Below are 25,026 nucleotides of genomic sequence, written 5' to 3'. Positions count from 1 at the left end.
GGCCTTGTCCACCAAAGCTGGCTGAGAGCTCCTGTCCCTGGTGCTGTGCCTCTTGAGGCTTTAACTCAACCTTTAGATGGAAATTAGGCTCTTTCACAAGGAGACAAAGCAGGTGATCTGATAAATAAGAGCAGTGGTTATTTCCTGTATCCTCCGTGTACGTTAACTGTTTTCTCATGCTTTTTGCTTTATTGGTATTTCTTAAACCTGAGTAATATGGAGAACCTTTTTTTTTTTTTTAAAAAAATAAAAAAGGGTGTAGGTGCAGTGGTTCACGCCTGTAATCTCAACACTTTGAGAGGCCGAGGAAGAAGGATTGCTTGAGCAATCCTGGGCAACATGGCGAAACCTCACCTCTACCAATTAAAAAAAATATATAAGCTGGGCACTGTGGTGCATGCCTATAGTCTCAGCTAATCAGGAGGCTGAGATGGGAGGATCACTTGAGGCTGGAAGGTCAAGGCTGCAATGAGCCGAGATTGTGCCACTATACTCCAGCCTGGGTGACAGAGCAAGACCCTGTTTCAAAAAAGAAAAGGATTCTTTGAATGTTTTTAAATGAAGAGATGCGACAGAAACAGCATTGCAAGTGCTGTCATTTTGAGCGCTTATCTGGTGACGGTGTAATTGCAAACAGGTCTGGACACTGAGTCCAGAGAGGATGTGGTTATAAGGTGATTGTCCAGAATATATTTTTATTATTTTTAAAGATTATTATTGAAAGTAATTCATAGAAAACAAAATGTATAAAAACTTCTGAATCCCAATTACAGGCCCTCAGATTCCTAAAGTTCTTTTCTATTTTTTTTTGTTTTTTTATCATCTTTTTTTCTTCCTGTTTGCTTTTTCTTAAATGACTGGTCATCTTTTCCATTCTTATGTTTGGATAAAGGATTGGGTTGGTAAGGTAGTTAGCAAGTGTTCTTCTCTAGTTGTGTAGAGTTGTGTCTCAGGTTTGCCTAAATGGGCAGAGTGCAACAGCAGGAGGGCTTCCCTTAGTTTCTGTGGAGGAAGAGCAGGCAGGCAGGTGACCCCTCAGTACCCAAGTACAAAGGGCCCTTTTCTTCTGGGTGGCATTGCTCTTCCTTCTTTTGCCTTTCTGGTGGCTTAGAGTTATTGCTGGCTCTTTTTTTGTTCTTCTTTGTCTGTTGCCCAGTATCTATTTCAGGAACTCTTTCTGGCAGATTACACACTTGGTTTAGAAACCATTTTTAAGACTTTATCCTGGGGGGCACATCCTTGCTCCTGAACTCCTGCTGGCCTGTATGCCTCATCAGGGGTTGTTTGCTGCCCTTGTCACAAACTCTTTTCTCTATAACCTGGGCTCTGGATTCGGGGCTGATGTGAGCTCTCTGAGGTCACAGCCTCCTGTCTTTAGAGCACCCTTACCTGGGAATGTCTAGGTTACAACCTTTTATGCTCTTTTCTCCATGAATCTGTTCCTTATTCCTTTTCTTACAGAAATTTCTGTCTTTTTGTTTCTATTATTGCTAATAGAAATTGATCATTTTGGTCAAATTTGGGGGAGGAGATGGGGTAAATGCTTAATTTTAACTTGAAGCCTTTTTTTTCTAATTAAAGTAGTAAGAATTCTGTTGTGTTTTCAACATTTCTAATAGAAAATGTCATGCATAATAAACAAGAGACTGGAGTAATAACATTACCCTGTGTGCCCACAACACAGTTTTATTCATTGCTGACTAATCCCAATCCGATTTCTTCTTCCCCTGTCTTGAAACATATTTGGGACATCATATCATTTCAGCTCTAAATGGGTCAGAAGGTATTGGTAAAAGATAATCTTTTTTTTTAAATTATGCCATGATCACAGTTAAAGATAAATTAACGATGATTCCTTAGTGTCTTTGGGTACCCATTCATTGCTCTCATTTTCTCGTTTTGTTTGAATGTTTCTCTAATTACGGCCCATGTGCTGTGACTAACTGACATGTTGCTTAAGTCTCCTGGACCACGAGCTCTCTCGCCATAATCTTTCTGTGTTTTGTTTTCTTAAAACTTGCTATTTTTGTTGTCATTGAAGAAGCAAATTATTCTATGACGTTTCCAGCAGTCTGGATTTTATAGAACCCATTCCTGTGATGCCATTAGTGTGTCCCTCTGCCCTTTGTGTTTCCTATAAATTGGTAGTTAAATGAGAGAGTTGATCCGATTCATGTATTTGGGATTTTGTTTCGTGAGATTATTTCCCTGGTGATGTCAAGTACTCCCATCAGGGTACTTACTGCCTCACTGTCTGTTTTTGAATTTTTAGTACCACTGACGATCATGGCTTGGATTAGTTCATTACAAGTAGAATTATTTTATTCTGGGCTCTAAAATGCATTACAGCATTTTAGAATTCAGAAGTGTGGTGTACGTGGGCCATGCCTAATCTGAATGCCTGCCACGGTCGGCTGAGTGTGCAGGTCTCACTGAATGACAGAGCTGGTTTTGAGGCCCTGCTGTCAGGGGATGTGGCAAATAAGGCACCCCCTATTTCTGGCTTGATCTTCTTAAATACTCTGCTTTAGAAGTGATAGCAAGTAATCTCAGGTCTAGGAATCCATATGTGTCCAGTGTTTCTACGCTCAAAGTTTCTCTGACTAAGTTACGAATCCCCGAAGTGCTCATGTGTGAAGCGGATGTTGATTTCGGGAAATAACTCAAGGTTTTTAAGCCTTTCTCCCCTCCTACTTATAGAGCCTTTTAGAAGATCCTTACCCGATGGTCCGTTCCACAGGGATCCTTGGTGTTTGTAAAATAACTTCTAAGTACTGGGAAATGATGCCCCCGACCATTCTTATTGACCTCCTGAAGAAGGTGACTGGGGAACTGGCATTTGACACGAGCTCAGCTGATGTTCGTTGTTCTGTCTTTAAGGTAAGATTTTTTAAATTATGTAAGTAATGTTTATTTATTGTAGAATAATTAGAAAAACAGGAAAAGAAAAAGATTAAAATAATACCTGTAATCCTACTCCACAGAAATAACATTTTTGACTTGTCGTATATCGAAAGTAAGGTTTTTAAAAACAAAATTAAAAGTGTTTTCTACAAAAAATGACGACTGGAACTAATAGTAGTGTAGGGGGGAAGGGGTCCCAGTACCGTTGAATTTATTCTCTTTTGTCTCTTTGTGTAATGTCTTGGAGAAATATGCTTTACATAGAATCTTGTACATATATTTGGATTCACTTAAGTAATTTTTTAGTATCTCCCCCCCATCACCAACACCAATCGTAGCTCAAACCTTGCAAGAAGAACTCACATTTTATTTTCTAAGCAACCTGAACTGTCTTCAGGTTTATAGAAATTGTAATATGTATGTTAGATGGTAGTGGGTGGCCACTGATCTTTTTTCCCCCTGACTTTGGTGAGAAAATGTGAGACGGCCAGGTGTGGAATGAACCGGGGGAGGGGCTACCCAGGCTGCAAAAACAAATGCTCTCGGAGGGAGGGTTTGGAGAATCTAAGGCTCTCAGAGAGGCCAATTCAGAGAATTTCTTGAGGGACTGTGAGATGACCTAAGAAGAACTGATCTCACTTTCCTACTACTGGAATCAACCGTTTAGAAGCTCTGACTCCCCTGAGCACAAAGCAGGTGACTTCCTCTTCCCTCATGTGCAAAACAGACATTTTCAGAGCAGCCCTTGGGCCTCACGGCCACGCCCTAGTGGGGGCTCCTGTGGATCTTCCTCCCCACTTCTCAGGAACCTGCTTGCTTATTTTCTGTATTGGAAAAGTTTTCTGGGCTAGGTGCAATGGCTCACACCTGTAATCCCAGCACTTTGGGAGGCCAAGACAGGTGGATTGCTTGAGTTCACGAGCTCAAGACCAGCCTGAGCAGAGTGGTGAAACCCTGTCTCTACAAAAAGCACACAAAAAAGTAGCTGGGCGTGGTGGTGTGTACCTGTAGTCCCAGCTACTTGAGAGGCTGAGGTGAGAGGATGGCTTGAGCGTGGGAAGCAGAGGTTGCAGTGAGCCAAGATTGTGCTACTGCACTCCAGCTTGGGTGATAGAGCCGGACCTTGTCTCAAAAAAAAAAAAATTTTTTTTTTTTTTCTGTTGCATGTTCAACCTCTCCCTCTCAGCAGTACCCTTCCTATAGGTTTCTAAGCATGTTCACGTCTCTATCCCAGGCAGAGGCTCCCCCATCTCTCCTCATTGCAGAAAGATATTCTGAGGAGCATATCTGTGTTTGTTGAGTGATCAGACATTTGGGCTCATGCCTGTTGCTCTGCAGTAATTGTTAGGAACAACCTTCTTACTCTCAAAAGAGTCTAGTTTAGTGGTCACCTAAATAGTCTATCTCCATTTCCTGCCATTCCCCAGTCTACTGTAAAGCATCTTCTATGTCCACTACTCCAGTAAAGCATTTCTAGCCAAGGTTAATTTCACATGACTGCTTCACTAGACCTTTTTGACCTCTGAGCAGAATTCATTCCCACACCATTCCCTTGTCCTTCTGGATGTTGTGGTAAAACCTCAGTCCCTCTTCTTCCTCTTGGTCTTTGGTTGAATGCTCTTACTATTTAAGTGCTGGCTGAGGAGTCAGGGAGCCATGTGCTGCTTGCCCTGTGATGGGCTCACCCTGGCGATCTGGTTTCCAGCCTTGCTCTGATTGCAGTTTGCATGTGGCTGGTCCCAGTTTACAGACAAGCGTCTTCTTGAGAGCTCTGCTCAGGTGACCAACAGGTAGCTCTGAGATTAAGATTATCCACAGCATGCAGATTAGGAAGTGCTCCTGGGGTGCACACCTGTGGAAGGGAAGGGACATTAAGCCATGACACAGCCTGGGAAAGCCTCGTGCAGACCCACGGGCAGCTCTGGAGCCAGCACAGCCCTTCAGACTGGGCCCATGCTGATTCACTATTGCACACTGGCTGCCCGGGAAGAAGGCATTTTCTTCAGGAGGCCATCCCTAAGCACCCAGCTGGGGTGAGTGCTTCATTTCTGATGGGGCCTTGGTTGTACGTCATAGCAACCACCCTGTCTCCACTGCTGAGTTTATGACCATCTTTTCCAAACCTGCTGCCATCCAAGAGTTTTATTTATTTTCCTCTCTCCCTTGCTCCTCTTTCTCCTTGAAGTGATGATGCCATCTGCTGAGTCACTCACTTGCGTGCTGTTCTTGCTTCTTCCTCCTTCACCCAAGTCCTGTCTTTCCCTTCCTGGAGTCTGAGGTTCACCTGCTCCTTCCTGTTGCTGTCACCCAAAGTGGCTGCAGCTCCCTGGCCAGTATTCTCTTGGTCCTGACCTTCTGACCACAGTCTGGTGCTTTCATCCTTCTGAGGAGACCCTTGCAGGGCCACTCTGAGATGCCTCCTGGGCCCAGATGGGTCATCTGTGAGGAGGGATGGGTGGGCTCTGGAGTAGAGGGAGAGTCAGCAGAGAATCTACAGAAGAAAGACCAGAGAAGTGGAAAGAGAATTAGGAGAACACAGTGTTGTAGCAGGGGCTACAGGGGCTGTGGGATTGGGGGAACTGACAAGGTAGGTGGTGGCCGGTGGCCGGTGGCCAGTGGGAGGGCAGGATCAAGGGGCGGCTGTGGACACAGGTGGAGCAGATGATTCAAATCAGTCTGCCCTTGAGTGCTTTGGAAGAAGAGCTGTATATACTTGAAATTTTTTGAAAAAATTATCGTCATTAAAATATATGTGGCCAGGCGCGATGGCTCATGCCTGTAATCCCAGCACTTTGGGAGGCTGAGGTGGGCGGATCACAAGGTCAGGAGATTGAGACCATCCTGGCTAACAAGGTGAAACCCTGTCTCTACTAAAAATACAAAAATTAGCCAGGCGTGTTGGCGGGTGCTTGTAGTCCCAGCTACTTGGGAGGCTGAGGCAGGAGAATGGCATGAACCTGGGAGGCAGAGCTTGCAGTGAACTAAGATTGCGCCCCTGCACTCCAGCCTGGGCAACAGAGCGAGACTCTGTCTCAAAAAAAAAAAAAAAAAAAAAAAAAAATATATATATATATATATACACACACACACACACACATATATGTACATATATATATACACACACATATATATACATATATACACACATATATATATACATATATATATACACACACACATATATATATATATATATATACACACATTTTTGGAATACTGTATATTCTTTTAATAAAAACCTGTGAAAATGTCCTTTCTCCTGAAACTAGATGGAGAAGGCAGTAGAGCTTAAGCAGTGCTGGAGCTTGGGGACCCAGACTGAGCCTTGGCCTGTGGAGGAGTGCCACCTGCTACATGGGCACTGTAGTCAGCCAAGAGTGCGTTCGAGTCACACACGCTGGCTCTGTTCCCTCCAATCCTCATACAGTATCGAGTCAGGAAATGCAGAGTTCTTGGACTTGGTGCCTTTGGAGACCATGTGACCAGTAGTTATTCGTGTTTCTTTCAACTCAAAAATCCTCTAAAATTTAGCTAAGAGAGAGCATTAAAGATTTCTTTTATAATTGCTTTAATCTTATTTGAACAAAACAATGGATGGACCAAATAGCAGTGGCTGGACCTATACTAGTTCATTAAAAGTATGCCTTTTATATGAAATAGTTCTAGAAAAAGTGGTATTTTTCATAGGTATATTTATTTCACTAGTAGTTCTAGTAAAGATAGAACCGAATGTTTTCTTTAATGAAGTTTTCCTACCTGAACCTTTCATTGGCATGTTCTGATTTTGAATCGTTTATCTTTCTCTCTGTTGCAGTGTCTGCCAATGATTTTGGACAACAAACTGAGCCACCCATTGTTAGAGCAGCTCCTTCCAGCTCTCAGATACAGTCTCCACGACAATTCGGAGAAAGTGAGGGTGGCTTTTGTGGACATGCTGTTGAAGATCAAAGCTGTGAGGGCTGCTAAGGTAGGATGAATAGGGCTTTTTTACTTCGGACATGAAATAGGGATATGTGTTCATCAAACAGAAAGAAAGTAGTTTTAATTCCACATTTTAAACTGATAACTGATATTATTTGACCAGTTATCTCTGTCAAAAATGTTTTGTGTTTTTCATCAAAGGTTCTAGAAATATTATGAATGTGTTTTCTTTTCGAAAGACATTAATGTAAGCACCCCCTGCCTTCCATTATATTTTTATCATGTATGAAGGTTTTCACTGAGGTATTTGGTGTAATATTTGGGTACTTGGCACCTGGTGAGCACTTTTGGAGAGTGTCTAGTATGAGCCACCCCCCCCCCCGACACAGAGTGAAGGAAAGAGACACCCGCTTTATGAGAGATGTGCGTTTTGACGTTTTATAAAGTACTGAAGTGGTTGTTCTCTTTCAGCTCTAGTTCTCTTCAGCTTTTTGCTAAGAATGTTGCTTATAATGTTCTTGACTTCATTATTATTTGGTACCATTGTGAACTTTCTTTCTCCACTAGTTCTCAGAAATTTACCTTGAGTGCTGTTCTGCTATGGCACAGGATCCAGAAACAGCCTCATATGCCAGAGTGTAGGGTCAGCCAGACAGATTTGTGTATTCGTAAGAGAAGTGGTGCTGTGTGGCCATGAAAAGAACAAGGAGGAACTTTTTGTCAGGCTTCCTTGGAAAGGCCTCTAAGATATGGAAGTATAAAAGCATAGTGTAGATGTGGTTCTGGTGTACTACCAGCTGAATAAAATGGAGACATATGTATAAGTAAATATTGTTCAGATATGGGTAAAATACCCTTTGAAGAGAACAAGAATTTAGTGTCAGTTGCTTGGGGTGATGAGGTGAGGGAGAGACAGGGTCCCACTCTGATGCCCAGGCTAGAGTGCTGTGGTGTGATCTTGGTTCACTGCAACCTCAAGCCATCATCCCTCCTCAGCCTCCCAAGTGGCTACGACTACAGGAGTATGTCACCATGTCTGGCTAATTTTTGTAGTTTTCGTAGGGATGAGATTTCCCCATGTTGCCCAGGCTGGTCTCAAACTCCTGGGCTCAAGTGATCTGCCCACCTTGGCCTCCCAAAGTGCTGGGGTTACAGGTGTGAGCCACCGTGCCCAGCCAATGATGGGGATCTTGTCACTGAATGTAGTACATATTACTTTGTGTGTTTTGAGTTTTGATCTGTGAATTTTTTTATGTTAGAAGAAAACAAAGGATATTTTGAGTGACCAATGTAGTATTAACACCCAATGTCATATCCAATTGGTTTACTTTGATGCTTTTGTTGAAAATCATTGACCATGTGTGTGGTCCTTATCTGGACTCTGTCCTGTTCTGTTGATCCATTTGTTCTGTGTGGATCTTACAGTAAGTCTTGCAGTGTACATTCTCCAGCTTTGTTGTTCTTTCAAAATTCTTTGGCTACTTTAGGTCCTTTGCATTTCATATAAATTTTAGAGTAATAGCCAGGTGTGGTGGCTCATGCCTGTAATCCTAGCACTTTGGGAGGCTGAGGTGGGAGGATCACTTAAGCTCAGAAGTGTGAGACCAGCCTGGGCAACATAGTGAGACCTTGTCTCTTAAAAAAATGTAGAGTAAGCATGTCAATTTTTTTTTTTTTTTGAGTCGGAGTCTCGCTCTGTCACCCAGGCTGGGGTGCAATGGCACAATCTTGCCATACTGCAGCCTCCGCCTCCCAGGTTCGAGTGATTCTCCTGCCTCAGCCTCCTGAGTAGCTGGGACTACAGGTGTGTGCCACCATGCCCGGCAAATTTTTTTTTTAATTTTAGTAGAGTTGGGGTTTCACCATGTTGGCCAAGCTGGTCTTGAACTCCTGACCTCAGGGGATCCACCTGTCTTGGTCTCCGAAAGTGCTGGGATTATAGGCGTGAGCCACTGCGCCCGGCCAAGCATGTCAATTTCAATAAAAATACTGGCTGCAATTTTGATGGCATTTTTTTAAGCAGCCTGTTAAAACTGTAGTTCTGTGCTTTTACACTGTTGGTGGGAGTGTAAATTAGTTCAACCATTGTGGAAGACAGTGTGGCAATTCTTCAAAGACCTAGAGGCAGAAATACCATTTGACCCAGGAATCCCATTACTGGGTATATACCTAAAGGAATATAAATCATTTTATTATGAAGATATATGTTTGCGTATGTTCATTGCAGCACTGTTCACAATAGCAAAGACATGGAACCAACCTAAATGCCCTTCAATGATAGACTGGATAAAGAAAATGTGGTACATATATACTATGGAATACTATGCCACCATAAAAAGGAATGAGATCATGTTCTTTGCAGGGAATGGGTGGAGCTGGAAGCTATTATCCTCAGCAAACCATCGCAGGAACAGAAAACCAAATACCGCATGTTCTCACTTATAAATGAGAGCTAAATGATGAGAACACGTGGACACATGGTGGGGAACAACACACACTGGGGCCTGTTGGAGGGTGGAGGTAGGAGGAGGGAGAGCATCAGGGATAATGGCTAATGGATGCTGGGCTTGATGCCTAGGTGATGGGATGATCTGTGCAGCAAACCACCATGGCACACGTTTACCAATTTAACAAACCTGCACATCCTGCATTTGTACCCCTGAACTTAAAATAAAAGTTGGGCCAAAAAACCCAGAAAACAAAGTAGACTTTAAGGCAATTATTGGAGAAAAACAACTTTTTGGGAATATTTTTATTTTTTCTTTTAATTTTTTATTTTGAATTTTCAAACATATATAAAATCAGAGAGACTAATATAGTGAATTAGACGTACCCATCACCCAGCTTCAACAATTATTGCTATGTCCAATCTTGTTTTATCTAAACCGTATCCAGGCCACACTGCCAGACTATTTTGAAATAAATTCCAGACATCATATGGTTTTCTTTGTATTTCAGAATGTATCTCTAAAAGATAAGCACTTAAAAACCACTCTACCATTATTTTATAAAAAATAAAAGAATAACTCTTCAGTAAAACAAAACAGAAAACCGTAGTAGGTAAGGAGGACGGAGGGACCCAGTAGTGGGTAAGGGAGGGTGGAGGGTCCCAGTAGTTTGTAAGAGGGGGCGGAGGGACCCAGTAGTGGGTAAGGGCAGCGGAGGGACACAGGGTCTGTAAGGAAGGTGGAGGGACACAGGGTCTCTGGCCCACCAGGAAGTTTGGGTGCCAGAGCAGAGGAAGAAGGCAGAACGTTTGCGTTTCAGTCCTTATCTTTGTAAGTGCAAGGCAGACAGCCATTTGGTTGTGAGGTCTCTGGAAAGGTTTGTGACGGGCATGCAAGCTAATTTCCCTTGAAAGTTAAGGTTACAGAATGACATGAGTACAAGAGGCAGTCTGACTGGCCAGAGGACAGCTGTTGGAGCTGACTGGAGGGCATTGTCTATGGACAGGAACAACCTGGCAGCATGAAACCAGGCTGCCGGGCCTGGCGTGACACCTCAGTAATGGGTGCGCTGGCCCAGTGGAGGGTCTTGTACATGCAACTCTAGAAGGAATGAGAGTTATACCTTCTCTTTGTTTCCTTTGTTAACTGTGGTAGGCCTTAAAAGGGATGCCGGCAAACTCAAACCACACCGAGTATGGCCAAGAGATCTTTATTGGAGAGGTTGAGGTCAGGTTGCGCAGGAGAGAGAGAGAGCTGTTGGGTGGAGTAATTTATAGCCCCCAGGGCTATGTGGGCACTGATGATTGGATGGGGGGGCGGGCCTGAAGGCAGGAGTAGGAGGTGACTTTTATTGGGTCTCATTTGGCGGACCGACCTAGTGCTAGGTGAAGAAGAACCCGGAACCAGCGCCATCTTTTGGCGCCTTGCGTCACCTAACATTCCTCCCTTTTGTTTCTCTTAGAGGTGGGTGGAGGGGCGTCGTATCTCATCTGGCTACTTCCTGCTGAGTGGGGGCGTTGAGAGGGAGTAAGGGGAGGACTGTTAGGGGCATCTATCAGTAGAATAAGCCCGAGTAGTGTGGCGGTGTATGTAAACGCCTCTTGGGGTGTGAAGTCCGTGAAGGTTCCTCTAACATTGTGATCCATTCGAAGGGTAGCGATGGATTGCCTATGAGCCAGCTGTCAGCACGGAGATCATTGAGAAATTTGTGGAATCGGTTGGCGGTTGTCATGACTGGCTTGGGTTAGCAGGTTGTGAGCCCGTCCGTGGAATCTGTCCCGTCCTCACTGGTGGCTAAAAGTTGGTAGTTTCTGAGGAGAAGCTGGTTAAATGTTTGGTTAGATATGGAAGAGATTTGGTTTTTCATAAACTTAATGAGGCAGGGGAGTAGTGCGCAGAAAGCGAGGATACCCGCTGGGGGCCTAAAAAGGGAAGGAGCCAAGCTAAGGGGGGTTTTGAGGATTTCCCAAAGGGAGGGAGTAGTGCTAGCATTCATTAGTTTACGTTTTATCTGATGTAGGTTTTAATGCTAGTTTCGATTACTTGGGACTCATTAACGTAATAACAACAGTTCTCCTGTAAGAAGATGCAAGTACCGCCTTTTTCGGCTGTGAGTAGGTCGATGGCACGGCGGTTTTTAAGGGTGACACCAGCTAGAGATGTGATTTGTCGTTGGAGGGCGGCTAGAGACCGAGCCGTTTCCTCAATGGCCGTCTGAAGATTGGGATAAGCTGTATACCTATGAGAGAGGTTGTTAGAGAGATTCCAAGCATGATAGGTAGGAAGATTGCTTTTTTTTTCTGACGGTCTTCAGGAGAGTTGGGTTTAGGGTGATTAAACTGATAGGCTGGAAGGCCTTCAGAGAAGGAGAGCAATGTGAGTTGAGGGACTAGTGTGGTGGGTATGCAGGGACCAGGGATAGAGGAATTAATGGCTGTTACACCAAAAAAAAAAAGCCGGCCGGGGCCGGGAAAGTGGGGGGGGGGGGGTTCCAGTTCCAGACTGTTACATTGTGGGGCGATGGGTGGTAGCTGGTGTTGTAACAGGTAGGAATAGGGACGCTGAGGTTGGCAAGGAGGGGGACATGAGAGATTACAAAGCCGGTGGTCAGGGGGGAGGAGTTGCTTGTGTTTATGGAGCTAGATAGTGGAACCGCAGCAAGAGGGGGTTTGTTGATGTTTGCGCATAAGAAACAATCGAAAGTGGGGACCTGAGAGGTGTTTAATAGTAGTAATCCCTGATTGAGGAACAGAAGCCAGGAAGCCTGTATGGAGGTTGTGTCGGCCTGTGGGTGTAGCTGGGATTGTAGTTCAGTCTCTCCTTGAGAAATATGTGTAATTTCGGTTAGAACCTGTTGGGAGTCAGTTTTTAGGGTACGGGTGATGGTTATAGTTTGTGCTGGATAAGACCAGGCGTTGCTTGGGTATATTCCCCCTGTGGCTGCCTGGCCCCAGATTGCGTTGGCTGGGTCGGTGATGTGAATTGCTCGAGATGAGGCATTGTTTTGGTGACATAATATATGAATGGGGTCTGTCTGTCCGTTTTTTTTTGGTGATTTAATTCATAACACAGCTGGTCCAGGGACACCCACAGATTTGGGGCCATTCAGTTTTACAGGCGCTGCGGGATTGTTGGTGTGGAAAGCAAATGGCAAAGTGGAACGTGGAAATAAGGGTCCTAACCGCTATTTATTATGGTGAGTTTAGGGAGGAGAAGGTTTACTGAGGATGCGTCGATGGAGCATCGGGTGTAACTGATGACATTGGTGTGTGACCTCCGGTTAGCGTTGTAGGTTTCTTTGAGGGTGAACAGGTAGTAGGGTTGTGAAGGGGGCCTGTTGGAAGAGGAGAGTCCGTAGAAGAAGATGTAAGAGGCGGAGAGCCAGAAAAGCAGGCTTGGAGCAGGCATGAGGGCGGCAGCTTACGCCTTAGGAATAGTAGGAAGGGAGGGCGTTTTAGAAATGCGAACTTTGAGAGGGTTGTGGGGTATGGGTGTGCCTGGCTTTAGAGGGGTTTGTGGGTTCGTGTTTAAGGAGAGACAGGCAGGAGGGTGGCGGGATTGAGGGGTGCACATGTTTGGAAAGTTACAGCAGAATCACGCAGGAAGGAAACTAGGAGAGACAGTACGCGGCAAGGGGGAAGGGTTTGTAGACTTCTGTAGGTCAGGAGTTCGTTGAGTTGATAGGGGGAGGTAATGACAACAGCTGCCCTAAACGTTAATTTCTTTGACTCTTGAAGTAGTAGGTAGGCTGCAGCCAGGGCCTGAAGGCAGGGGGCCCACCCTCGCACAGTGGGGTCTAGTCGGCCGGCAGGGATGCAGAGCCTCCCATGGTGAGAGAGGAAGGGGTATATGTATACGGCGGCTGGCTGAACAGGGCGTCCCCTATTAGCCGATGGCTGTGTTGCGAGTCAGAACCTTCAAGCCAGTCGTCACCGAAAGAACTGATGGGCCTCTGTAAGGCCGAGGGCTGTGGGTTACCTGGTACCAGGATTTTTTGAGCGAGAGAAGGGAGGAAACCCAGGCCGGACGAGTGAGGAGGGAAAGGAGAAAACTCAGTTCCCTGCGGGCCGAGTTCACTCTCAGAATTGTTTGGATAGGTATGCAACTGCCGCAAAGGTGGGTCCGTGCATCTGACCTAGGACTCCAAGAGCCAAGCCATTGTGCTTATGTACATATAGAATGAAAGATTGTTGTAAGTCTGGAAGATGTAGGGCTCGGGAGTGACAGGAAGGGCTGCTTGACTGTGGCCTCTACAGGCTCGGATGGGGTACCTCGGGAGAGATCATATAGGGGCTTTGCTAATAAAGAGTAGTTGGGGATCCAAGTTCTAAAATAGCCTGCTAGTCCTAAGAAGGAGAGTATCTCTTGTTTGGTTTTTGGGATGGGACTTGAGTGAGGGAGAGCTGGACCTTTTGGGGGGATACTCGGTAGCCTCGGTCAGCAAGGAAGTTGAGAAGAGAGGTGGTGTCAGTTTGTGAGACAGAGAGGGACTGCATAGGAGGAGGTCATTAACGTATTGTAGGAGGGTGGACTGGGGAAAGTGTAATTTTTGTGGGTCTGAGGCAAGAGTTTGACCAAAGATATGGGGGCTATCTCTGAACCCTTGGGGAAGCACTGTCCACGTGAGCTGTTGTGACTGTTTAGTGTCTGGGTCAGTCCAAGTGAAGGCAAACAGGTCTTGTGACTGAGGGGAGAGGGGAATGGTGAAAAAGGCATCTTTAAGATCTATGACTGAGAAATGTGTGGCACTAGGAGGAATAGAGGATAAGAGCTGAGGTCTTGGACGAGGCGGAACGTACCATTGGGTTTTTTTTTCTGCTAGAATAGGGGTGTTAAATGGAGAATGGGTTGGCCTGAGGAACCCTTTTCTTTTTTTTTTTTTTTTTGAGACGGAGTCTCGCTGTCACCCAGGCTGGAGTTCAGTGGCAGGATCTCGGCTTACTGCAGGCTCCGCCCCTCAGGGTTCACGCCATTCCCCTGCCTCAGCCTCCCGAGTAGCTGGGACTATAGGCACCCGCCACCTTGCCCGGCTAATTTTTTGTATTTTTAGTAGAGACGGGGTTTCACCGTGTTAGCCAGGATGGTCTCGATCTCCTGACCTCGTGATCTGCCCGCCTTGGCCTCCCAAAGTGCTGGGATTACAGGTGTGAGCCACCGTGCCTGGCCGGGAACCCTTTTCTTAAGAGGTCTAAAATAATTGGTTGTAATCCTTTCAGGCTGGAGACGGGGAGAGGATATTGGGGTTGGCTGGGGAAGTGGTGTGGGTTTTTAAGGAATATTTGTACAGGAGGACAGAGTGCTAATGAGGGGGTGGTGGTGTCCCACACTATGGGGTTGACACTGGCTGGGAGCGAAGGCAGAGTAGGAGCAGGAGTTTGATCTATGGAACTTGCCACCAAGGCAATGAGTGAGGTGGATTGCGGGAGGGTGATTGGGTTGAAGGTGATGGAGGTTTTAAATTTAGAGAGAATGTCTCTTCTTAACAAAGGGAGTGGGCATTGTGGCATGACTAGGAATCGATGGGAAAAGATGTGGCCGGAGAAAGTGCAGGAGAGGGGAGGAGTGGCTCTTGGACGTATGGTTTGGCCTCCGACCCCGACTATGGGAGATCCAAAGAGGGAAGTGGTGCCCCACAATTCCCTTAAAACCGAGAAAGTAGCTCCGGTGTCTAGGAGAAAGGTGATGGGACGTCCATCCACTGTTTTTTTTTTTTTTTTTTTTTTTTTTTTTTTGTTTTTTTTTTTTTTTTTTTGAGACGGAGTCTCGCTCTGTCACCCAGGCTGGAGTGCAGTGGCGCAATCTCGGCTCACTGCAAGCTCTGCCTCCCGGGTTCACGCCATTCTCCTGCCTCAGCCTCTCCGAGTAGCTGGGACTACAGGCGCCCGCCACCACGCCCGGCTAATTTTTTGTATTTTTAGTAGAGACGGGGTTTCACCGTGGTCTCGATCTCCTGACCTCGTGATCCGCCCGCCTCGGCCTCCCAAAGCATCCACTGTTAAAGAGACCCTGGGCTCCCGTGTGGTGATGATTTGTGTCGGGAAGGAAGTCCTAAGGCCCCGTCAGTCTTGAATGGCCAATCCTAGAAGATCGGGGGTTGGGATGGTGGCCGGCCTGGCCCCACTTTGGGAGCCGGGGCAGTCTATGCCCCAGTGGCCAGATTGGTGGCATTTAGGACATGGCCGGTTGGGGGGCCTGGGATTTGGGCACTCTCGGACCTAGTGACCTTCTTTTCCACATTTGAAACAGGGCCCTGGGAGCTGACGTTGGGATGGATGGGCAGACGACAACTTATGGCCGTGTGATCGAGGGGAGGCTTGAAGGGCTTGTGCCAGTAACTGGTACTTTTGCCTATTTGCCTTCTCATCTCAATTGTGATACACCTTAAATGCCGTCACTAAGATCTCGGTTTGAGGGGTGAGGGGGCCTTTGTCCAGTTTTTTTAGTTTACCTTTGATATCAGGAAAATTCTGAGCAAAAAAATGGGACATGAGGAGTTGCCTACCGTCTGGGGTTTCGGGATCTATGTTGGTGTATTGTTGGAGTGCCTGTGTAAGGCGGTCTAGAAAAGTGGACAGGTTTTCATTTTTATCCTGTATGACTTCATGAAGTTTTTTAAAGTTAACTGCCTTTTGAGCTGCCCTCTGTAGACCGGCTATGATGCAAGTAGCGAAATGGTCTCAGGCTGATACTCCATTTTGGGTGTTATAATCCCAATTGGGCTCATGCTCAGGTACTGCCTGTGCTCCTAGCGGTAGGGCTGGGGTTGTTTGATGAACCTCATCTGCATAAGTTTGAGCTTGTTCCTAGACTCGCCTACGCTCCTTGGGGAGGAGGGTGTTAGAGAGAATCATATAGATGTCATGGAAGGTAAGGCTATAAGCTTGGATGAGGTATTGGAATTCTTTGATATATAAAGCAGAATTGGAAGTGTAGGAGCCTAGGCGTTTTTCTGTTTGTGATAAGTCAGCCATAGAAAAGGGGACGTGGACTCGGACAATACGTTCAGCTCCTGCCACCTCTCTAAGGGGGGCAAGGACGGGGGGGGTGTGACTTTGAGTGAGTGGTCGGGGGGCTGAAGGCCGGGGCTGATGGGATAGGCGGTTGAGGGCGTGGAGCGGGGGGGTGCAGCGGGAGGCTGGGCGACCTCTGGTTGGGTGGTGGCCGGAGGGCATGGCGGAGGGTGGTGGTATGGGGGGGGGTTCGTTGGCTGGGTTGAAGTCAGGGGCAGAGGGAGAGGTTGGCAGTTTAACAGCGGCAAGGAGCTGCTGCAGTTTGCAAGGGAGACAAAGGTTAGGTCTATCCCGTAGGAGATAGAAGCCATGGATATATGGGATCTCTACCCATTTTCCTGTTCGCTCACAATAATTGTAGAGATCCTGGAGAATGTTAGGATCGAGAGACCCATAAGTGGGCCATTTGCTTTGGTTGTCTAGGGGATATGTGGGCCAGTTTTGCTATTTGGGGTCTACCGTGGCCTTAGGGGCTTGAGGCGAGGCGCTTCGTGGGGGTCTCTTGCCTGCCTAGAGAGGTAGACCCCAGAGGGGAAGACCTACTGAGACAAGGCCGGTGTTGGGCGAACAGCTTGGCGAACAGGAGAATGGGTGAAGGCTGGTTGGGGGTTTGGGTTGAGTCTAAGAAGAGATCAGGATCCTACTAAAAGTGGGGAGTCCCGATCCGAGTCACGGCACCAAATGAAAGGGATGCCGGCAAACTCAAACCACACCGCGTATGGCCAAGAGATCTTTATTGGAGAGGTTGAGGTCAGGTCGCGCAGGAGAGAGAGAGAGAGAGAGCTGTTGGGTGGAGTAATTTATAGCCCCCAGGGCTATGTGGGCACTGATGATTGGATGGGGGGCGGGCCTGAATGGAGGAGTAGGAGGTGCCTTCTTTTATTGGGTCTCATTTGGCGGACCGACGTACTGCTGGGTGAAGAAGAACCTGGGACCAGCGCCATCTTTTGGCACCTTGCGTCACCTAACAGGCCTGGGCTGCTGGGCTGAGCCCAGTGGGCCAGGAGATGTCAACACTCTCCCTTCAATGCATTGTCTTATTTTTAATTTTTTTTTTTTTTTTTTTGAGACAGGGTCTCCCTGTGTTGCCCAGGGTGGCCTCAAACTCCTGGCCTCAAGTGATCCTCCTGCCTTGGTCTCCTGAGTTGCTGGGACTACAGGCGGGAGCCACTGTGCCCAGCCAATGAGTCTACTTCTATTTCTACAGCAATGTGTGGCCCATGCAGCTCTGATCTGTGCATTTGTGTGATACTGAAAGGCAGTGTGGCAGACTAGATAAAAGTGCTACGATCTTGTACTTAATCACTCTAAGCCTCCTTCTTACCTGTAAAGTGGGAATACTAATATCTGTGCTGGGGGTGGTTGCAAAAATACAGTAAATAGTGGTTCAGGCCCTTGGTTCTGTGCTTGACATCCTCAGGCATTTCCAGAAAGGTTGGTTGCCAACAGCACTGTCACCTGCAGGCCTGCTGGTGCAGTGTTCAGGGCTTGATGCCTCGCTCTCAGAAGTAACCACCCGCTGGGGCTGGAGCCTGTGGCCAGGAGGCTTTTGTGTGTTGGGATGGGCAGAAGGGGCTCAGGGTGGAGGTGGACAGAGTTGTTCTCTGGTCAGAATATGAGTCCTAGTATTTTTCTCTTTCTTGTCCTCTTAAACCGTGACAGCACAGCCTATCACCCTTAGGTAAGAAATCTCCAGTCCTTTAATTTCCAAGGCTTCAGTCAGGTTTGGCAGAAGATTCTTGTCCCTGTGGCTGTAGGTGAGAGCTGGGAACCTTGGCCCTGTCCACTGTCCTGTGGCTGCTTGAAGTACTGGGGTAATGCTCTGTCATTCCAATGCTAGAATGTGAGTAAACTGCCCAGTGTGGGATTTGGGGTTATTGTCCTTACTACAGTAACTTTTTCAGAAATACCAAGAAGTGCCTGAGTGGAAGTATCCCAGGGGCGCTTCAGGTGGTAGTAATGACAGTGTCGGATGCTGCAGATTTTGTCTGAGTTGAGGGTGTTCATATGTCTATTTGAATTTGCAGTATGAGATCATGACCTTGGCAAGAACAACTTCAGTGAGGGTGGACTGCAGTGTCGATGGGGTTGGGAGGTGAGATATGGAAGTGGAGGTGGAATGCAGGCACACTTAGGAGCAGGTCGACTGACAAGGGGGAGGGAAGGTGGGAGCCAGGAGATTGGAACCTCAGGTTGAGTTTTGTGTGTGGGTTTTTGTTCTAAGAGTTAGAATGAGGTAAAGAAGAAAGATCCAATTGAAAATACCAGAAAGAAGGATTGGTCCTTGGAGCAAGGTTCTTGAGAAAAATGCAAGGTCGAGGGTTTCGCCCACCATGCAGGTGAGGAGGCCGAGGCAGGGCTTGATGTGGTGCCATTCAATTTTGCTTTGTCATGTTCTGCATTTTTCTTTTGTCTTGAATTTCTTGTGCAGAAGATTGCTGCTTGCTTTCTGTAGGTAGTTCGAATGCTTTTGAGAAGAGGCACACTATGACTATGATCAATTCTGATTTTTGCAGGTTGTCTGGAGACTGCATGTGAGATGGGTGGGGGGAGATGAGACTAGGCTGTGGGGGTCCATGATGATCTGGGCAGGCTTATGTCAGAGAAGGAGTCACTGTGGATGGGACAGGCAGCCCCAGGGGTTCAGGAGTGATGCCCCTGCTTCTTAGATAGGAGATGGAGTGTCCATGTCAAAAATGGTATATATATTTTTACTCACTTTTCACATTAATGGGCCAAAAGTTAAGGTACTTTAAGAAATTAAAAAATATTAATTGACAATCATAGCTATCATTGGAGAGTTTCCTGTGTGTTAATCATGGTGTTAAGTAATTTTAATTAACCCTCTTAGCAACCTAATACTTCGGTGCCTTATATAACAGTACTTTTAAAAATATAGATTTATTAATTCTAATTTCTCTACAGAAAGTCACAGATTTTGGTATAGTCATTTGAAGTGAATTTTCTTAAATATAAAAATTAGTTCCTTTTTTGGTTATGCTTGAAATTTTTCTTAAGCTGTTTCCAGGGTTGCAGGCACAATTGATTATTTCCTTCTGCATATGTGCTTTTTGCACAGTTTTGGAAAATATGCCCCATGGAGCACATTCTGGTTCGTCTGGAAACTGATTCTCGACCTGTGTCTCGGCGCCTGGTGAGCCTCATCTTTAATTCTTTCCTGCCTGTGAATCAGCCGGAGGAGGTCTGGTGCGAGCGCTGTGTCACCCTGGTGCAGATGAACCATGCTGCTGCCAGGAGGTTCTATCAGTACGCCCACGAACACACCGCCTGCACCAACATAGGTAGGGAGTGCTGTTATTTCTCAGTTCTTATTATGTTTCCCCCCAAAAGCATAGTACAAATTACAGAGTTCAGCATTTGTCAGTTTAATAAGCTTCATACTTTAATGCATTTCTTTTTTTTTTTTTTTTTTTGAGACGGAGTCTCGCTCTGTCACCCAGGCTGGAGTGCAGTGGCGCGATCTCTGCTCTCTGCTCACTGCAAGCTCCGCCTCCTGGGTTCACGCCATTCTCCTGCCTCAGCCTCTCCGAGTAGCTGGGACTACAGGCGCCCGCCACCACGCCCGGCTAATTTTCTGTATTTTTAGTAGACACGGGGTTTCACCGTGGTCTCGATCTCCTGACCGCGTGATCTGCCCGTCTCGGCCTCCCAAAGTGCTGGGATTACAAGCGTGAGCCACCGCGCCCGGCCCATACTTTAATGCATTTCTGAATGATTTCCCTTAAAATAGTACTTTTGACTAATTGAGATTATAATTTCACTATCGGATAGTTAATTTTGTAGAAGAAACACATCCATTAATTCTTGTTCATCCTAAACATTTCAGCAAAGCTGATTCACGTTATTCGTCATTGCTTAAATGCCTGTATCCAGAGGGCAGTGAGAGAGCCTCCAGAGGACGAGGAGGAAGAGGACGGAAGGGAGAAGGAGAATGTGACTGTGAGTAGAGCAGGGCCAGGCCGGGCAGATAGTGCGTCAGTGGGATCACTCCCATGGGCCATTGTGTTAGGAATATTCCTATGTTTTCTTTATTCCTTTAGTATTGTTAATTAAACAAGTTATTTTGGAAGGTCATAAATAATATTTTTGACAGAATTGCTATGTATCCTTGGTAGTTCATTTTGGAGCTCAGGTGGGACTTAATACAGAAGAAAAATTCTTACCAGTCACATCTTGTCCCAGATTTTCTTCACCTTAAATGTCTCTGTGTGTTTCAATTCAACCCTAGGTGTAGCATGGCTGCATTGGATTCTGGGTACTCCCATATTTTTCAAAGTATAATTTATTCAACAATTCTTCAGAATCCAAAGTAACCAATTATATTAGAAGAAAATAACGTTTAAGACTTAGACACACTTGTTACTTATAAGCATTATCTTAAGCTTCTAAACTCCTACGCTTGTGGACATCTAAAGTAGGATCTTGGGGTCATTTTACAATGCCCACTACATTAAGAAACTGGACTTTAAAAGGAAATCACAAAACACAGTTTGCCCTGTGCTGAGGCACAGTGCTGGTGTGCTCCCCTAACAGCTGGTCCTGAGCCAAGTGCTTCTGGGTCTGACCCCACTGTGTCCTTCCTAGCAGGGGCAGCAGATGGCTCACCCAGGCCCTGCTCATGCCCCATGGTGCTTTCTCCTCCGTCTCCCTCCACACCCTGATGGGCCACCAGCCCAGCCCTTCAGTCAGTTTTGCTGGGTTGAGATTGTTCAGAAGGCACTTACCAAAAACATACAGGAAATAGATGGGGAATAGAGAGAAGAGTTCAGCGAGAGTGAGGGCCACTTCCGTCTTCACAGCCGTTGGGCAGGCCACCTCCTTGGGCTCACTACACCCTCACTGCCAGTGTTCAGAGCTTCAGAGCTGGTTCTGGTCTTGGTTTCGGTGGAGTTTGAGTTTCTTCTCTCAGGGCTTCTCCCTCAGTATACGTCAGAGTTGCGTGACAGGCCTCCGCAACAGGGATTGTTGGTGGGTCTGGCTGTGTGTCTGTGCTGGTGAATGGGCATGTCCGCTTACTGGCATGCAGCCACAATGCACGTATGTGTGGCTTGCAGTGTTGACAGCGTGGGACTGCTGGCTCTGGGTAGGAGAGGAATTTGTTAGAGTGTGTTTGTAGTTTAAAGTGAACATTCAGGTGATTACTGTGCACTCTCAGCATATGCTCAGGAAAGTGTAAGTAGGTCTATTTATTTTAAAACAAACTAAAGAAGCCCATGATCTAGTGGTAGTCGATCATAGTCATTATTCCAGCCTCTCAGGCTGTGTTATGCCTGCCTGTAGGGTGGAGTTGGCCCACCAGAGACTGTGTCCTTTCTGTGACCTGATAGGCTGGGTTTTGGTGGCTGAGTTTCAGTAGCAGTCACCTTGGAGGAAAGTAGGCTTTACCATTTCCCTCCCGCTGCATCGAGATTTGTGGTGCAAAGTGATGTCTTTTAATAAAGCAGAAGATACAGTGAAAGAAGAGGCATGTTTTTTTTTTTTGAGACGGAATCTCGCTCTGTCACCCAGGCTGGAGTGCAGTGGCATGATCTCGGCTCACTGCAAGCTCCGCCTCCCGGGTTCACGCCATTCTCCTGCCTCAGCCTCCCGAGTAGCTGGGACTACAGGCGCCCGCCAACACGCCCGGCTAATTTTTTGTATTTTTAGTAGAGACAGGGTTTCACTGTGTTAGCCAGGATGGTCTCGATCTCCTGACCTTGTGATCCGCCCGCCTCGGCCTCCCAAAGTGCTGGGATTACAGGCTTGAGCCACCGCGCCTGGCCTTAAGAGGCATGTTTTTTAATGGAGTGTTACGTTCCTAGATGGATAGTTCATATGTTCTCATTTTTAGAGGAGTTGTCTTCATATAAACTGTTTCTTTAAAGGATATAGAGTTACTTTGGAATTTATATCCTGGGTGGGCATTTAAAAATAAATTTACCTCCCCAGGATATTCTAAAGTAGAGAGTAAAAGACATGAAAGTAAGACTGATATTCTTTACATTTTTGCTTTAGAGCTCTAATTCTGAGATGCTGTTACCTTTTAATAGTTGTTATGATTAGATTCTTTCACAATAAAATTATTTTTATCTTAGGTTCTGGACAAAACACTGTCAGTAAACGATGTTGCATGCATGGCAGGTTTACTAGAAATCATTGTGATTCTCTGGAAAAGTATTGACAGAAGTATGGAAAATAATAAAGAGGCCAAACTTTACACCATTAACAAGTTTGCCTCTGTGCTTCCAGAGTATCTGAAAGTATTTAAGGTAAGTCTTGAACTATACTTGTAAGCAAGGCATATTAAGGTTACGTTTGTTTAGAATTTAACAAAAGTTCTCAAATGTGTTTACCTCCCTGGATCTGTTTTCTCACCTGTAAAATGAGAGGGTTGGATTAGTGTTTGCCTTTCAGTATAGTTTCTTTCTCTTGCCCCTCTTGAGGGTGGAGATCTTGTGTCTCTGCTTCCATATCCTCAGCACCCAGAGAAATATCTTGGGTAAGCACATGATTCTTCTGCCTCCGATGGTCAGCGACATTATTTCAGAATCTAATTTGATTTGCAGGGGTTTAAGAAAGAATTTTGTGAACATGGAGGTACAGTAGTACTCAAGTTCTGTGGGCAGTTAGGTACCCAAAGCCACCCAGTAAGCAAATATGTCCCTGAAGTATTTGAGTTGTGTGTGTTGTTGGGGCAAACAGTTGTGTGTGTGATTTCTTTTTTAAAAAAATTTATTTTGAATTGACAAAAAATGTGTATACTTTATTGTGTTCAACATGATGTTTTGAAATATGTACACATTGTGGAGTGGCCAAATCGAGCCTCACATACTTACCGTTTGGCCAGTATCACCTCACATACTTACCATTTCTGTGGTGAGAACACTTAAAATCTGCTCTCAGTGATTTTCAAGAATATATTATATTGTTATTAACTGGAGTCACCATGTTATAGGATAGATCTTTTGAACGTATTCCTCTGATCTGACTGCAATTTTGAATCCTTTAACTAACCCTTCCCACCCCCACCACTCTTCTTTGTGGGTGATTTCTGTTTGCATGCAGGACCTTCTCATTCCTTGACTTTTTACTTCTGAAGGAAGTTTATATTTCAAAACTAAATTTAAAAATAGGCTAACAGCATGTAAAAATGCAAATATATTCTTAACTCTGAAGAAAGTGTGGTTTAAATATAGAAAGATCATAGGTCTTATGAACCACATTTCTCTTCCTAAATGTTACTCTTGCCTCTTTTTCTACCTGCTTATGTGACTTTGGACCATGTACCTTTTCTAACCCTTTCAAGGCTCTGAGCTTCATTCTGCCTCTGACGTGAAAGCATGGCCTGTCCATGAAAGCAAACTGTATTAGTTGCCAAAATTGTATTAGTCTGTTTTCATGCTGCTGATAAAGACATACCTGAGGCTGGGTAATTTATAAAGAAAAAGAGGTTTAATGGACTCACAGTTCCATATGGCTGGGAAGGCCTCACAGTCATGATGGAAGGCAAAAGGCATGTCTTACATGGTGGCAGGCAGAGAGGAAATGAGAGCCAAGCACAAAGGGAAACCCCTTAGAGAACCATCAGATCTCGTGAGACTTACTCACTGCCATAAGAACAGTATGGGAGAAACCACCCCAGGATTCAGTTATCTACCACCGTGTCCCTCCCGTAACACGTGGGAATTATGGGAGCTGCAATTCAGGAGGAGATTTGGGTGGGGCACAGCCAAACCATAATTTACCAGTAAATGGTAAAGCTCATTAGCTAGGCGTGGTGGCTCACACCTGTAATCCCAGCACTTTTCCAGGCCAAAGCAGGAGGATTGCTTCAGGCTGGGAGTTTGAGACTAGCCTGGGCAACATAGTGAGATCTCATCTCTATAAAATTTAAAAAATTAGCTGGTCTTGATGGCCTGTGCCTTTTGGTCCCAGCTAGGCTGAGGCAGGATTGCTTGAGCCCAGAGTTTGAGACTACAGTGAACTGTGATCATACTACTGCACTCACTCCAGCCCTGGCAACAGAGTGAGACCCTGCCTCTTTAAAAAAAAAAAAAAAAAGCTGAAATTATGACCTGGGGCTGAGAAACCAGTATTATTTCAGAATATGAACAGAAGCCCATATAGGACACCAGGTGGGTTGGTGGACAGGGCAGTTGTGGCCTTGGGGTATTGGAAACCCTTAGAGGGTCTTGGGATTCAGTTAATTCTGAGTATGTCTATAAGAAGTCTCTCCACCACTAAGGAAAATTGCTTCCTTCTCTAAGTAAAGAGATGACGGGTGAGCCACACAGATGGAATTGGCCATCATTATCAGTATACTTGTAACATTAATAAGATATTTTCTTTTTCTTTTCTTTTTTTTTTTTTTTCTCTCTCTGTCGCCCAGGCTGGAGTGCAGTGGAGCGAGCTTGGCTCACTGCAAGCTCCGCCTCCCGGGTTCACGCCATTTTCCTGCCTCAGCCTCCCGAGTAGCTGGGACTACAGGCGCCCTCCACCATTCGTGGCTAATATTTTTGTATTTTTAGTAGAGACGTGGTTTCACCGTGTTAGCCAGGATGATCTCGATCTCCTGACCTCGTGATCCGCCCGCCTCAGCCTCCCAAAGTGCTGGGATTACAGGCGTGAGCCACCGTGCCCGGCCATTAACGAGATATTTTCTTCCCATATCGTTAGTTGGGGGTAAGGATGGGGTCACTGTGAATGCAAATTAATTCCTAATCAGATTTTGATTTTGGTCTGTT

The 25,026-nt window shown here is 45.8% G+C and overlaps 1 protein-coding gene across 7 annotated transcripts in view; it reads left to right on the top strand.

The window, feature by feature from the left end:
* Positions 1 to 25,026, top strand: part of NCAPG2 (non-SMC condensin II complex subunit G2) — a 79,395-nt gene that overhangs the window by 26,835 nt on the left and 27,534 nt on the right. For all 7 annotated transcript variants that reach the window (XR_009209993.1, XM_032753243.2, XM_032753246.2 and 4 more), the window contains 5 exons: positions 2,701 to 2,880; positions 6,719 to 6,871; positions 19,362 to 19,584; positions 20,130 to 20,242; positions 22,378 to 22,551. Coding sequence is in view for 6 of the 7 variants with exons in the window: in XM_032753243.2 (XP_032609134.1) it covers positions 2,701 to 2,880; positions 6,719 to 6,871; positions 19,362 to 19,584; positions 20,130 to 20,242; positions 22,378 to 22,551 (843 nt within the window). In the remaining variant the exon portion in view is untranslated. The remainder of the gene's footprint in view (positions 1 to 2,700; positions 2,881 to 6,718; positions 6,872 to 19,361; positions 19,585 to 20,129; positions 20,243 to 22,377; positions 22,552 to 25,026) is intronic.

This window comes from Hylobates moloch, unplaced genomic scaffold (genome assembly GCF_009828535.3).
Source record: "Hylobates moloch isolate HMO894 unplaced genomic scaffold, HMol_V3 SCAFFOLD_1, whole genome shotgun sequence".
Lineage (NCBI taxonomy): Eukaryota > Metazoa > Chordata > Mammalia > Primates > Hylobatidae > Hylobates > Hylobates moloch.
Note: the sequence above shows the minus strand (reverse complement) of the source record. Positions and strands in the feature narration are given on the sequence as shown.